General features: G+C 37.8%; 1 protein-coding gene across 1 annotated transcript in view; it reads right to left on the reverse strand.

Moving 5' to 3' along the window:
* RXFP2 (relaxin family peptide receptor 2) overlaps window positions 1–13,266 on the reverse strand; it is a 215,758-nt gene extending 202,492 nt beyond the window's left edge. The window contains exons 1-2 of the mRNA XM_053705563.1: window positions 13,157–13,266; window positions 12,244–12,338 (exon numbers count right to left, since the gene is read on the reverse strand). Of these exons, the coding sequence (XP_053561538.1) occupies window positions 12,244–12,338; window positions 13,157–13,266 (205 nt within the window). The remainder of the gene's footprint in view (window positions 1–12,243; window positions 12,339–13,156) is intronic.
* Window positions 13,267–17,538: the final 4,272 nt, after the last annotated feature.

Raw genomic sequence — 17,538 nt, forward strand, 5'->3', positions numbered from 1 at the left:
CTACATTCATTGTTTATTTTGCATGTTTTTGAATGCTTTTACTGTAAATTATCTCTGTAAATCATTTTCGTTCCACTCAATCCAGGTGTAGCGCTGTGGAATCTGTTGGCGCTCTACAAATAACCGATAATAATAACTGATAAAAATGGGAAAAGAACCACTCAAACATACAGACACTTCCAGCCTGCGAGTATTTTGTTTATTTACAACACTACTGTGCTGCACATCCTCCTCCCATGCGTGCAAAGAACCATCCTCAGGCATATCAATCTACAGTCATATGCAAAAATTTAGGCACCCCTGACAATTTCCATGATTTTCATTTATAAATAATTGGGTGTTTGGATCAGCAATTTCATTTTGATCTATCAAATAACTGAAGAACACAGTAATATTTCAGTAGTGAAATGAGGTTTATTGGATTAACTGAAAATGTGCAATATGCACCAAAATGAAATTAGACAGGTGCATACATTTGGGCACCCATGTCATTTTGTTGATTTGAATACCTGTAACTACCTAGCACTGATTAATTGGAACACACATTTGGTTTGGTGAGCCCATTAAGAATTGAACTTAATAGACAGGTGCATCAAATCATGAGAAAAGGTATTTAAGGTGGCCAATTGCAAGTTGTTGTTCTCTTTGACTCTCCTCTGAAGAGTGGCAACATGGGGGCCTCAAAACAACTCTCAAATGACCTGAAAACAAAGATTGTTCAACATTATGGTTTAGGGGAAGGCTACAAAAAGCTATTGCAGAGATTTAAGCTGTCAGTGTCCACTGTGAGGAACATAGTGAGGAAATGGAAGACCACAGGCACAGTTCTTGTTAAGGCCAGAAGTAAAATATTGGAAAGGCAAAGGGTGGTGAGAATGGTCAAAAACAGCCCACAGGCCACCTCCAAAGACCTACAACATCATCTTGCTGCAGATGGTGTCACTGTGCATCGTTCAACAATTCAGCATATGGGAGAGTGATGCAGAAGAAGCCTTTTCTGCACACACGCCACAAACAGAGTCGCTTCAGGTATGGAAACGCACATTTGGACAAGCCAGCTTCATTTTGGAAGAATGTGCTGTGGACTGATGAAACAAAGATTGAGTTATTTGGTCATAACAAGGGGCATTATGCATGGTGGCAAAGGAACACAGCGTTCCAAGACAAACACTTGCTAGCCACAGTAAAATTTGGGGTGGGCTGTGGGGCAGTGTGGCCAGTGCTGGTACTGGGAATCTTGTTAAAGTTGAGAGTCGCATGGATTCCACTCAATATCAGCAGATACTTGAGAATAATGTTGAGGAATCAGTCACAAAGTTGAAGTTACACCAGAGCTGGATATTTCAACAAGACAATGGGGCCTATCTATCAAGCTCCGAATGGAGTTTGAGGCCCCCGTGCTTCTGGCGAGCCAGAGTCTAAAGATCGCTGCTCCATAACCCTGTCCGCCTGCTCAGAGTACGATCGGGTTGATTGACACCCCCTGCTGGCGGCCGATTAGATAATGCTGAATACGGAGAGCGCATTGCTCTCCGCATTCAGCGATGTTTGTCGGACCTGATCCGCACTGTCAGATCAGGTCCGACAGACATTTGATAATTCAGCCTCATAGACTCAAAACACTGCTCAAAATCTACTCTGGCATTTATGCAGAGGAACAAGTACAATGTTCTGGAATGGCCATCCCACTCCCCAGACCTGATTATCATTGAAAATCTGTGGGGCGATTTGAAGCGGGTTGTCCATGCTTGGCAACCATCAAACCTAACTGAACTGGAGATGTTTTGCAAGGAGTAATGGTCCAAAATACCTTTATCCAGAATCCAGACACTCATTATAGGCTATAGAAAGCGTCTAGAGGCTGTTATTTCTGCTAAAGGAGGCTCTACTAAATATTGATGCAATATTTCTGTTGGGGTGCCCAAATTTATGCACCTGTCTAATTTCGTTTGGATGCATATTGCACATGGATCAATTTACTAAATTCCCTACCACATGAACTATTGAACTTCTGAAAAGTATTTGTTAAATTGAATGTTACATTCGAAATTTCGAATGTTTTATTCAATTTCATTATGAACATTTGAAAACAAATTAAACACTTTCAGCACATTCGCTCTTCCTTTTTCGGTATCTGTCTCGTTTAAAACAAAAGGAATACCGACCGTTCCGTTCATGATACATTTACATTTGTTTCGTGAAACAAATGTACATGTTCTACTGCTTCAGGTGAAAAATTCACCTGTTAGCAAGGCTGGACTCTGTGAAGAATAGGAGATTGTTAGCGTGGGTCTCCAGCACACTTAGATAAGTAATTTTAACTACTTAAAGGAAATGAAAGAATATTGCAGAATTTTGCATTATTTCTTTGTTTTCTTTAAATTTCTTGCTGTTAAAACCAGACAAATATCCATGTTTCGTTAACGAATGTGCATTTGTAACAAAATAAATGCACGTGTCTAATTTATAGTATAAATAAGAACAGGATTATTACTGTCAATTATGGTATGAGGATAGCCAGGGGAGAGTAGATAGATGCTACTTCTAGATCACAGTTATTAAATTAAAGAAACAATAACAAAATGTTAATAAATGCTAAACTAAAATGCAGTCATGACAAGTTACACAATCACCTTTGTCCATTTTATAGAGTAATCTTATTTTGTCAGAAATAAGATGAAAGTGATGGTAAACTCTCCCCTTTTTAAAATCAGATCTAGAATATTAGTGATATTTTAAATGGAGTTTAATTCAATCTTTTTTTTTTTTTTTTTAAACTTTATTTATTCAACCAAAGAGGTATTCACATAAACCAAGGACATTGATAGGTCTCCTTACATACATAGAAAAGATTTTACATCACTACCAATACAAGGCCTTGATGATATTACTGTCCAATGAAAAGTTCATAATAGTCCTTCATTAGTATAGTCCAAGAGTCATTGGTCATGCTTTTTACCCCTCATTTTCCATTTTCTCTTTAATAATAACAATTAACAACATAAACTAAAATAATAACATGCACCCGTAGAATGTGGTTTAATTCAATCTTTTAGTTCACAGACAAAAATACTTTTGTAGTGAGGCGGAGCGCAGGGTATTTGAATTTTATATCTATATTAAAAAAATAAGTTATAGCGCAACTTCATACAACTGATTAATGAAACTCTATCTAAAATATCACTAACATTCCGGATCTGATTTTAAAAATAAGAGAGTTTAACATCACTTTAAGTTAAAAATAGTACATGGTTGGGCGGAGCTTGGCCGTTCTGGAACATGGCGTGTAGTGAATTAGCTCCTAGGCCCACGCCACCTAGTACCAACAGTTATCACAGACCTCGGACCCCACAGCCTCCCCACTAACAAGCAGAAAGTCACCGGAGCTCCTGGGCACCAAAAAGGATCGCCGCAATAGCGGACACCACAAGGGCTGAGCAGGTCTCACTCGAGCAGCGGACTTGAAGCGGGCCGGATACGGAAGGAGGAGCTGGGCCCTCACTGCACGGAGACGCCAGGAGACTTACACAAGCGAGCAGGGACTCGCGCTCAGACCAACCGCAGCTCCCGCATAAGCAGCAAAAGGGTAAGTGGCTTCCTTGTCACACCGGGTGCCTCATCCCTAACGCACAGCACGCTTAAGGCCAGTAGCTAAATGGACCAGAGGGCCAAGACAGGCAGAGTAGGAAAACAAGTGACTGGCAGACAAACACTGTAACTAGGACAATAAGAGTCACAACGGGGGTAGCAGGCTAAACAATAACACTAGATGGTGGCCCCAACCACACCACGGTACAGATACCCTGAGTTTACCAGCAAAATAGAGACCACAGCTCCACGTGGCAAAAAAAAAAAAGAGGGGAGAAAAACAAAAAAAAAAAAAGGAAGAAGCAGCAGAGCTGAATATACAGCACAGGCAATACTAACCCCTTAGAGACACGGTAGCCACTTCAATATACATCAGAGACTATCAAACTGTAAACCAGAGCCAAAAACACAGCTGAAGGGGATCAATAAAAAAAAAAAATAAAAAAAACAAAAAACAAAAAAAACTTAAAATTTAAGTACCCAACTAATAAACAATCCCCTATTTCTAAATATATACCCACAAGAATGCCAGGATGCAGATCTGCCAAGCCAGATACAAACCTAAATTCCAAAATGATGCAGCAATTTCTAAAACCCATGGAGGGGTGCTCATAGCCCGCTAACTCTAACACTGACCCTGGGTCTCAAGCCTCAATAGAGCAGCCACAAGACCCCTCACCTATGCCGCCCGAGGTTACCAGCATAACAAGAGAAGACCTTAAATCACTGTGCACCAAGGATGATCTCAAGGAGATGATTTCCGAGGTCAAAAACTGGTATGGCGATTTAAAGAGAGACATGAAAAAAGTGACGCAAAGAGTTACCAATTTAGAAGAAAACCACAATACAACCTGCAATGACATACAACATATGTCCCACTTAGTATACGACCAGGAGAAAACTATATATAATTTATTAGAAAAAGTGGAAGACCTGGACAATAGGGGGAGGAGGAACAACCTCAGGGTGACAGGAATCCCTGAATCCATACAACCAGGTTCCTTAGAAGCTGCCTACAGGACCTATTTTGCACAATCAAAGGGAACAACAGTGCCCCAGAGGTAACCATAGAGAGAGCACACCGCGCCTTGAGACCCAAACCTCCACCCAAGGCACCTCCCAGAGATGTGATACTAAAGCTACTCCACTTTAAAGATAGGGAGGAAATCTTAAAACACTCATGGCAAAAACAGGACCTATCCCACGCTGGGAATCGTATTCAGATATTTGCCGATCTCAGCCCTACCACACTCCAGAAGTGGAGGGAACTAAGTCACATCACCATCGCACTGAGGGAAAACCACATACCCTACAGATGGGGCTTTCCAATAAGCATCATTGCGACTAGAGGAGACACCACTGCAATCTACAAAAATCAAGATGATCTCTCACAATTTTGCGAGGCACTGCGAATAAATATAAAGTCACGGGAGCAGCAGAAGGATGACAACTCTACACTACAATCAACCAAAGGCGGGGACCGTCCCTTCATGGGGAGAAATATCAGACAGGGACAGGCAACACAACCTAACGCCACCAGTATTTCTACCGAGCCAGAGAGGACACCTCAAGCACATGGTAGCTCGCAGACACGGGAGCAAAGGGACAATAACATATGAATTGGGAGATCAGGTTGTATAATTAACCAAAATGTTGGTTTAGGTGGCGGGGATACTACCCTGCATATTGATAGTTAATTTTCTCTGTAGTATTGTTGTTGTTGAATAATCTTTAATCTTGTTCACACCGATTGCATTCTTCACACGGCCTGTGTATCGTATTTTCTGTATATTGTATTGCCATTTTTAGTTCATACCTCTCACCAGAGTACAAAAGCTTGACAAGCACATAGCCTACTTACAGACCTGCACACACACAAAAAAAAAAACATAAAAAAAAAACAAACAAAAAAAAAAAAAACTAGCACACGACATATGAGCTACTAGAGTGCACCCATAGTCTGCCAAATCATACAGTAAAAGAGTGACTTAAGACAATATCACCAAGAGAGGCCACTAGCAGACAAGATGTCTACACACACAATCAAATTGATATCTATTAACGCAAAGGGCCTCAACAGTCCTGAGAAGAGATCAATTGCATTTACTAAACTGTACAAAGAGGGAGGTGATATTATCAGCATACAAGAAACACACTTCAAGAGAGGGAGGGAACCCAGATTTATGCACCATAGATACAGGACATATTATCTAGCATCAGGAAACACTAAAAAGGGTGGGGTAGGCATTTTTGTAAGAAACACGATCCCTTTTAACCCAACCTTCATACTTAAAGATCCAGAGGGCTGTTATTTACTGATTAGGGGCACCCTGTTTAATTCGCAGGTGACTTTGGCTAGTATTTACTTACCCAACCAGGGACAACAACTAAAATTTAAACAAATAGAGCAACTACAGCTAGAGCACACAACTGGGATCTTATTCTTGACAGGAGACTTCAACTTACCACTGGACCCTGCTCGGGACACCTCCACAGGTAAGACAAGCACATCACAAAAGGTTATAAAGGCCAGAAACGCACAACTCCACTCCCTTAAACTACATGACATCTGGAGGAATTTGAATCCTGACTCACAGGACTATACATTTTATTCTCACCCGCATCAAGTTTACACTAGGATAGATTACTTGCTGACAGACCAGATAGGGCTGTCCCTGATAGAAGGTTCCACCATACTCCCTATGGTATGGTCTGACCACGCACCAGTACAGTGCACAATACTCTGGCCCGACATACCCACACGACCCTTCATGTGGAGACTAGACGAGCATATTTTAGAACACCCCCTGGTAAAAACAGCAGTAGACTCAACACTGGGGCACTACTTTGAGGAAAATACTTCAGATCATATACCCAATACCACTATGTGGGAGGCACACAAATGTGTGGTCCGGGGCGAGTACATCAAATATAAAGCTAGAGAGGCTAGGGAACACCGTCAATTTACAAACTCCTCGCTGTCGCTAATCAGATACTGGGAGTCAGTACTAAAAAGAGACCCCACCTCCACTACCACACTACAAGCACTCACCAGGGTTAAGACTGACCTAAACAAACACCTCATCAAAGAATACCAAAGAAAGGCCTCTAAGTTATAGCAAATGTATTTCGATATGAGTGATAAAATTGGGCCCTCACTAGCTAAAGCTCTGAAACGGAAAATGTTGAATACTCATGTATACACTCTCACAGATGCAGCAGGGGATAAGCAGAATGACAGTAAGAAAATAGCAGAAACATTCAGATCCTATTATGAAAAACTTTATAACATTAGAAATGACAGTTCACAGACACACTTGGACAAATACTTAGAGGACATCAGTCTGCGCGCACTTACAGCGGAAGAAACCGAAGCCCTAGATAGGCCAATCACGAGTGAGGAAATAAAAACAGCCATAAAAGACATGCCAAACGGCAAAAGCCCCGGACCTGATGGTCTGGGGATAAAATACTATAAAACCTATATACATCTGCTGCTGGCACCCTTGCAATCCCTTTATAACTTGTTATTGAACGAAGGTGGGTTTACCGACCAAATGTTAGAGGCCCACATAACGGTAATCCCCAAACCAGGCAAAAACCCAGACAGGCCAGAAAATTTTCGCCCCATATCTCTATTAAACTTTGACATCAAAATATACGCCAAAATTTTGGCAAATAGAATCAACAGATATCTACCAAAACTAATACACCCAGACCAAGTGGGGTTCGTGCCGGGAAGAGAGGCACGAGATAACACGCTAAAGGCATTACAACTGATAGCGCATGCACAACATCAGCATATCCCCTCAGCGTTCATCTCAACGGTCGATCGGGTACATTGTCCATTCCTAAAAGCGGTCTTGCACAAAATGAAATTCAGCAGTGCCTTTACAGAACGCATATTTGCATTGTATAAAAACCCCACGGCCAGAGTAAAAGTAAACGGCTTGCAGTCCAATAGATTCACTATAAGAAACGGCACCAGGCAGGGCTGCCCTCTGTCGCCGCTCCTCTTTGCTGTGACAATAGAGGTCTTGGCACAGAAGATCCGCAACGATTTATCTATCACAGGGATCCACACCAAAACATGCGAACACAAACTTTCTCTGTACGCGGACGACGTGCTCCTAACACTAACCAAGGTAGACACATCACTTGACAAAGTCCTGAACACATTCAGGGAATACGGGCATTTCTCCAATTTCCACCTCAATATCAATAAATCAGAGGTGTTAAACATCACATATAACCCACAAGAGTTTGAGGAGATAATGCAAGGGTACACACTGAGACAGCAAAAGGAGAAAATGAAATACCTAGGGATATACCTCTCCCCTGACCAACAAGTCATACTTCGAGAAAACTACAAAGCACTAGAAAACACACTAATAGCTGATTTGTCCAGGTGGAAGAACAAGTCAATTTCATGGATAGGGAGAATCAATGTGGTCAAAATGAATGTGCTCCCCAGACTGCTGTACCTGCTACAAACTACACCTGTCCCACTCCCTAATAACTATATACATAAGATACAAAATTTAATAGAGCAGTACATATGGGGAGGAATCAGACCCAGAGTAGCCAGAAAGACCCTATACATGCCCAGGGACAAGGGTGGCCTTGGTACCGAATATACAAACATACAAGCAAGCAATCACGCTACACAGACTGATTGATTGGTGCCACAGGGACTCCAACAAAATATGGACACAACTGGACTGCGACATCATGAACACTAACAACGCAGGCCTAGGGGCCTGGACACAGGAAAAAGATAGACCACTAGCAACAACAACATACCCCTTATTAATAGACTTCTACACGCAATGGGACAAACTAATCAACACCACTATGAACATATCTTTGAGGCACTCCCCACTGACACCAATATACCAAAACTCTTCCGTACCCTGGAACCGCCTAGACATTGAGACAGACTACAATACGCCTTTTGTAGAGTGCACCCTGGCGGCTCTGATCATAGACGGTAAACTTAAAGCACACTCCGACATATTGGAAGAGCTACCTGACATAAACATGAACTGGTTTACCCACACTCAACTAAACAACTATCTCGCTACACACAAACATAAAGCTAGCCTGACGAGACAACTGACCACATTCGAAAAATTGTGCACACAAAACTTACCTACAACTCCCTAATATATAAGCTCCTAACAGAAGGAGAGTCTTAGTCACTCCCAACATACACCAAACAATGGGAAAAAGAATTAAATGCAGAGTTCACCCATCAACAATGGCAACAAGCCTTTCAAATAACCAAAACAGTCTCGATTTCGGTGAGAGTACAGGAATCAAGCTATAAGTTCCTTGCACGCTGGTACCTAACACCCAGCAAACTGAAGCGAGTATACAAGCATGCCTCGGGCAAGTGCTGGAGAAACTGCGGAGGCGAGGGATTACCAACACACATTTGGTGGGACTGCAATAAACTAGACAACTATTGGGTGGGAATCCTTAGCCACATGGAGCGCACCATAGAGAAGCCACTGCACCACAACATTACCACACTACTATGCAAAGCAGGCAAAGCCCTGATGTTACTCATGCTTAACAGTGCAAAACTACTGATACCAAGGTACTGGAAATCCAGATTAGTTCCCACAGTAGCGGAATGGAAAGGACAAGTAGACACACTCCTAAGCTTAGAAAGATACCACCATGTCCAACAGGGAACAGTAGAGGTACACGAGCTAATGTTGGAAAGGTGGGGCACGGTTAGGAAACCCACAGAGAGTTGATGCAGGGAAATAACACAGACGAATAAAATCTAAATCAAAATGAACAGGACTTACAAAATAGGGTGAGAGGTTGAACACATGTTTTATTGTTGATGCGCAATTTGTAGAGCAAAAAATAAATAAAAGAGCTTGTATCCTATAACATCTTCATACATACAGTGTTGTAAAAGTATATGTATCTATTGTCATGCTGTTCGTTCAAATTTTTCCCATCACCGGACACAGTGTAAAAACTTGTCATCCTTTCAGAGGTGACAACAATATACAATAGACTGTTAAGATCTATGGACTGCTAAGTCATACCCTGGACACTCAACAATTTATCGCAAACACTGTGAAAAGAACGATTAAGCCCTAACCATGTTTTGTTCAATGCCATACATTATGTTATGACTTACTACGTATTAATTTTGTACTAATGCTTGGTTACTCAATTCAATAAAAATACTGTAAAAAAAATAATAAAAAAAATAAAAAAAAATAAAAAAAAATACTACATGGTTATCACACAGGAAAGGTCTCAAACCCATGGAGGCACTAGTTGTATTTCCTGCATTAATCTAAGTGAATTCAGCTGTATCTTGCTATTCCCCAGTTACTAAGGGGCATATTTGTCAAAGTGCGAGCCAACATGATACAATACAGCGTATCATGTCCACTGCACAACGATAAATGCCCACAAATTTGTATTTGATCGGGTTGATTTCTGTCCGCCACCTCAGAGCAGGCGGACAAGTTATGGAGCAGCGGTCTTTAGATCATTTGGAGCTTGATAATTCGGCCCCTTAGTCTTACTTACTTGTCAGTGGAGACTTGTTTGGTCACAATTTTTTTTACATTTTCATATATAGTAAAGCATTTATATATATATATATATATATATATATATATATATATATTTCCACTGTGTATCTGCACTCACAATTCAAAGATAGTCAGCAACCAGGGTGCTCAGTCAAAATTTCAATAAGTATCAACAAGTAGGGACTGCACTCACTGGATTCAGTTCAAATAATACCTTATTTATTCAATGGTGACGTTTCGGGGTACGCAAACCCCTTCCTGAGGAAGGGGTTTGCGTACCCTGAAACATCACTATTGAATAAATAAGGTATTATTTGAACTGAATCCAGTGAGTGCAGTCCCTACTTGTTGATATATATATATATATATATATATATATATATATATATATATATATATATATATATATATATATATACATCCCATCCCCCACCATCCCGGTCTCTCTTCTACACTATACATTTAAGGTAATGAAGTATTTCCTTGCAGTGAAACTTTTATTTTTTTAACTGATTTTAGTTTATTTATACTGTACATAATAGGATGCATAATGATCTACAAGGTGTCACCTATTGCTATACAACCAGTCTACTGGCATTATCGGCTACACTACTGCTTTGTTTAGCAAATGTGAAAATGTTTGACATAATAATTTCCTATTCAATTGCTGTGATTAAAGTGCCATTGAGTGTCTAGATTTTTTAATAAATTAATGAAAAATAAGTAATTAATTTTGCACTTATTTGACAAATCCTATTGTTTTTTTAGAATCACTACTCCTGTAGTGATTTGTGTATTATCTGCAAATAAACACCTTAATCTGAAGTCTGCCACCCAATATCACAGATGAATGTATTTAAAAAGGAATTTACATATTCTGGGCTAGATTACGAGTGGAGCGGCATTTTGTGCTCCCGTTCGTGCATTAATTGCTCTAAAAGAAAGCTTTTTGCGTGTTTTACAAGTTAAATATACAAATTTTTCGCATGAGCATGTACCTGACGCACAAAAAGCCGAAATTAGAATATTGTGAGCGCTTAAACGTATTCCCCATAGAAGTCAATGGAGCAAGAAAAGTGGAAAAAAACACCCTTCTCGCGCATAAACCCCAATGCATTTTCTCAAGTGCGCAAACCCGCCATGAAAATATGAATATTTCACATTTCAATGTTCTTTACATAGCAGAATATGCTCTATTTATTCATAAATCCATATATCTATATATATACTGTATATCTGTTTTTTGGTACAATTTATATTGATTCCTATATATATATATATGTATATAGCTGATTATATATAGGTATAGATAAATACAGATATATATATATATAGAAATATCTATTTATAAATACATATAACATATTTTGCTATGTTTGGATAGTTTGCGTTAGGGGTAGTGGTAGTTTAGGGGTTAAATAAAGTAGCAAGGTAATTTGTGATGGGGTGTGTGGTGGTTTAGGGGATAATAGCGTAGGTGTGGATAGTGTATGTGGAAAAGTGCAATTTTTTTCTCAGCCCAAACTCTTTAAGCAAGCTTTCAAGTCACATAAAAAGTTTGAGCATAAAATGCGATTGCATTTGAGCAACCGCATTGACTTTCAACCTGTAATACAAGCGCACTTTTGTGTTTGACGGGACCCTTTGAAAGTATAGGGAATGCAAATGATCGCAAATTCATGCAAACGAACTTGCGGTAATTTAAACACTGATCCATTTGTAATACAGAGTTGAAAAATACTGCAATCTTGCAATCATTTTTTGAGCTCCATCCATAATCTAGTCCAATGTTTGCAAGTAAATTACAGGAAAAGGAGTCAAAGCAAATTATATATAAGTCAAATCAAGTATTGGTCAGTATGGAAACAAAAACTGTGAGTTATTGTGTATCTCATTTGTATATCTTAGTTCTCTGGCGCATTAGTAACACCTTGGTAACACACACACATATACCTGTGTATATATATATATATATATATATATATATATATATATATATATATATATATATACTGTATGTGTTAAAGTCACACAGTAATATTGATTATATAAAACGATTCCAATACATTGCTTTCTTTATACTTACAGCATTCTTGTGGTTCATCCAACTCCTTTGCTTTTCTAGGGACTTTCTCTAGGATATTTGCCCATCCACTGTTATCTCCTGAAAGAAATGCATTGCTGTATGTAAGTATTTACAAGCTCCAGGATATCACAAAGTAGAAATAGTAAAAACAGCACCTATCAATAACTAAAGTTATATTAAACAAGTAATGCTGAGAATACGTACGTGTGTCATACAAGTCAAGGAAAATTCATTTTGAATTTGTGGAATATAGAAGTAATGCCATATGATATAAAGTTCATAAGAAAGGCATACATAAAACACGGCTCCATTTATTAAGCTGCAAATGCATCTTTGGCGCTCATGCGGTGCAGGCTTGCATGAGCAAGACTAGAGTTGATAGTTAAAGGGACAGTCTATTTCAGAATTGTTTTTGTTAAAAAGATAGATATCCTTTTATTACCCATTCCCCAGTTTTGCATAACCAACACTGTTATATTAATATACTTTTTACCTCTGTAATTAGCTTATATCTAAGCCTCTACTGACTGCCTCCATATTTCAGTTATTTTGACAGACTTGTATTTTAGCCAATCAGTGCTGACTCATAAGTAACCCTACGGGCGTAAGCACAATGTTATCTATATGACACACATGAACTGCGCTGTCTAGCTGTGAAAAACTGTCAAAATGCAGAGGGGGCCTTCAAGAGCTCAGAAATTAGCATGCGAGCATACCTAGGTTTAGCCTTAAACAAAGATTACCCAGAGAACAAAGCAAATTTGATGATAAAAGTAAAATGGAGAGTTGTTTAAAACTGCTTGCCCTATCTGAATCATGAGAACCCTTTCCGCCTGTACTTTAATAAACAGAGACCATATTATTTGTCACTGTATGCACACTTTTAAAATCACTTTCACTTGGCTTTATTTACTCTTTTTTATTTGCTTTTGTTATATTGTTTGTTTTATTACAAGGATACTCAAAACGACCCATCAGTAGATCTCTAAGGGTTGACCAGTGTGACTGGCCATTGTCCTTCATTTAGTAGAGTTAATATAATCTTATGTTATATTACAAAAATGTGTAGATAGATCTTTTATATAAGAATGTTATGATTTACAGTATACTTCTTACTATATTATTACACATAATATTTTAAAGCTCAAATTATTTTTAAAATGTACATGAAAGTCAAACTTAAACTTTTATGATTCAGATAGCATGTTTGACAACATTTAACAGTTTATGCCAGTTTTACCATTTTCTCATGGTACCCTTTGTTATAACTTAGCTAATTTCCAAGAGACCATATTTAGATAGATTTAAGAGCATGCGTGTGTCATTAGAACTAGAAGAATACACTGTTACAAACATTGCAAACAGCTGCTATATAATTATGTAGGTGCATGCAAGTTCCTAGATAAGCTCCAATGGAAAGAAAGGGATATAAAGAGAAGGTTCTTTAAAAAAAAACACACAAAATAAACAACACTGTGTTCCATCTGAATGACTTTCATGTCCCTTTATTTCTGACACATGCACATGAAAAACCCACTAAAAATGTCCTAAAAAGTAGATCAGTAGTATTTAAAAATGTGTGCGCTGTAACAATGTATATTAGTAGGTGACGTTGGCACAGGTGATAGAGGACATTGTGCTGATATGAACTTCAAAGGCCATATACCTGTATATTGTGTCCTATAAGTTATACCGACACACAATCTATAGTATTCACCAGCCTGTCCAACTTGACTTCACCTAATTTAATGTATGCCCGTAAAGGGGCAAATTTGTCCATTTACGAGCGCACGTTAAATAACCAGCCATTACAGATCTATGGTTAATGAAAAACATGTTCTTCAATTTCACCCAAAATAAAGTGTACAGTTAATTTTTTTAAAAACTAATTCTGAGCATCTTTATTTAAAAAAATAAATAAAATAACTGCATAAAGGGGTTAAAGTGAGTGGTCTATTTGGACTTTGTTTAAACTGTAAATATATATATATATATATATATATATATATATATATATATGTATATATATATTAACAGATAAATATATGTATTCATATACATATATATTTTAAATATGCTGCCTAACGCATTGCGCTTTACTTGTAATACCAGCGTACTTTTGCGTGCGCCAGTAACGCTGAGTGGAATTAAAATATTTTGTGCTCCACTCGTAATCTAGCCCATTATAACATGTTGCGATAAAGGCATATATTTGATACATGTGAATAATTTATCTACTCTGCAAGTTATGTTCCCTTCATAATTTTACAATCACATTCACTGTCATGTCTTTTGTTCTAGCCTTGATTCCTGCAGCTAATCAATCATAATGACTCAGAAAAATATCAGAGCGCCAACAGTAGAAGGCAGGGTCTTAAATTCACCAAAAACAACTTCACAAATGTATTTCCAGTGTATTTATTACAACACAATCAAAACAATAACGGTTAACTTTCCAACTATGTTCGTGTGTGTCTTGTGCTACAATGAGAACAGTTTTATTGGAACCCGATATTGTACTTAAACAGCATTGAATGCTAAAATTAACAAACAGTTTATTAAAAAAATCACAATCCTCAGGATATTCAGGATATTAAAAACAGAATTACAGTTATAAAGTTAAAAACAATCTTAATGTCCCTCATGGATCCATGTTAACAGTCTAGTAATTATTCCAACCATTCATTTGAGCAGATAAACTCAATATTGGAGCTTTTTAACACCAATAACTGCCTGTAAGCAGCTTTAAAGCTTCTGATGGTCTGTTGAAAAACTCCCTTTATCAAAGCATTAAGTGAGATAACCTGTATACCACAAACAATACCTTTTACAGGTTAAAGCAAGTGGATGGGGAACGATATGTGGTTAAACTCTCAATGGCAGCTTACACTCATAATCAATCCGGATTAACTGGATAAAATCCCCTTAGAAGCGGATCCTAGAACCTTTTGCAGCGGTATGGAACACAAATCAACAAATTAATATAGAATAACTATGTAAATGAATAAAAGTAATTTGTGCCGTGTTTTAGTGATGCATATAATTGCAGTGCAAATTAAAAAAGTTAGAAACTTGCAATAAACGGTAATTCAGTGTCTCCTAAAAAACAATATACAACCTGATTTGGAAATTCTTCCAAAAACGTGATAAAATAATAATTTTCCAAAAACGTGTTAAAAGAATAAGGTCTGGTGGTATATTGACGATATCATAATGATTTGGAAAAGGTCACAAGAAGATTTGGAACACACTGTGAATGTCATGAATAGAAATGAAGCTAATTTGCACTTCACTTACGAATGGAGTAGAACGTCACTCACCTATCTTGACTTGAATATAGAGGTAAAAGAGGGGATAATTGAAACATCAACTTTCTTCAAAAAGGTGGACAGTAACAACTATGTCCACCAAACAAGCTGTCACCACACCAACTGGAAAAGGAACATACCTAAGGGACAGCTTCTCAGAATGAGAAAGAATTGTTCTAATCCCTTAAAGTGGGAAGAACAAGCGCAAATAATTAAGGCAAAGTTTTTGGACAGAGGCTATAATGAAGAAGCATTGGACCAGAAAATAGAAGAAATAAGAAAGATCGATAGAAGAAATTTAACTAAATATAAAGAGAGGACAAAAAAGAATGATGAAGAGATCTTACACGTACCTCTAATTACGGAGTATAGCCAGAACAGTCGAATCATTGAAGATATCTTCAGAAAACATTGGAATATCCTTAAAGATGACGACATCCTTGGAAAAAAATTACCACTAAAACCAAGCTTTGTGTATAGAAGGGCCAATAATTTGAAGAACACACTGGCACCCAGTACACAAAGAAAAAGCCACCTGAAATAAAGGACCCATTTGGGAAAATAGTGAGAGGTTTTTTCCCATGTCACACATGCAAAGCATGTAAGAGTGGTATAAAAACAACTGAATTCCAATCGAATAACAGCATGAAGAAATATAAAATTAAGAATCTGATTCGCTGCCACGACCGAAATGTCATTTATTTACTCCAATGTCCCTGTGGCCTCCAATACGTTGGACAAACATCAAGGCCACTAAGGGACAGAATACGGGAGCATATTCTTTGTATCGAAAAACTTAACAAAGAAACCCCCCTCTACAAACATTTCTCCGAAAAGCATCAGGGGGATATCAAAACCTTGAAATATATAGGGATACAAAAGGTCCCTATTCATTGGAGAGGGGGAGATCATGAAAAAAAGTTACTGACAGAAGAATCCAAATGGATATTTTATATGGACTGTCTATACCCAAGAGGGTTGAATAATAAAGAGGATCTGGCCCACCTCTTAAACTTAAATTAAGAACGGTCAAACTGTAACTTTAATTGATACGTTTGAATTCTTTGGATAGACCAACTTAAATCCTAAACCCCCTTACCTCAAAGACCCTATCCAGCGATTAATCTTAAACCACACTTATCCTATATGGTAGAAAGGAATATCAGGAGAAATAATATAAACATCTGAAAAATGATTGTACCCCTAATCACACTTAATTTAATGCAAAATAATAATAAACACTCCCATAGATTTATTGACTGATAATTTAAGTACCCCTTACCACACTCAGTTTGACTTAATGTCAAGTAACAATAAACACTCTCATAGTAAAGACATCTCACATTAGTGGAAGGAGCAGTCCACAACATTTGAAGCAACCAAACACACTATATAAAAGTATTGCTTAGCAAGTCATTGTTTATATGAAGATAGTAGTCCTATTTTCTGTAGGAATACAGAATTAGGAGTAGTAATGTCTTCTCTTCTTATGTTAGATTTAATAACTAACACAATGGTTTAAAATCTTAATACCAAGACCTTACATCAGGCCAAAGGGACACACAGTGTTTTACATAGTCACAGCCTTGGATAGGTTAATGAACAGAGATAAAATTAGTCCATTTAGACCAGCAGTCAATTAGAGATAGAATTAGTAATTTAGACTAGCAGTAAAATAGGTGGAACATCAGTAGATAAACACCATAGTAAAATCTTTTTGATAGACTATTTAGACCATTAGTTAATGAGGGAAATTTGCGGAGGGAGCTATATTTTTAAAATACTTAAGAAATGTATATATAATAACCACACATAGAACCCCTTGAAAATGAAAGGATCATGATAACCAATAAAACATTTTTTTAAAAAACAATTTTCTAGATGGAATATTTTAGAAGCAATTTTTAGATGTGAGTATATGGATTGTACAAAGTCCATTTAAGGAAAGAAAATGGAACACCATATATGAACAATGAAAAGGCTAATA

Source organism: Bombina bombina, chromosome 3 (genome assembly GCF_027579735.1).
Source record: "Bombina bombina isolate aBomBom1 chromosome 3, aBomBom1.pri, whole genome shotgun sequence".
NCBI lineage: Eukaryota > Metazoa > Chordata > Amphibia > Anura > Bombinatoridae > Bombina > Bombina bombina.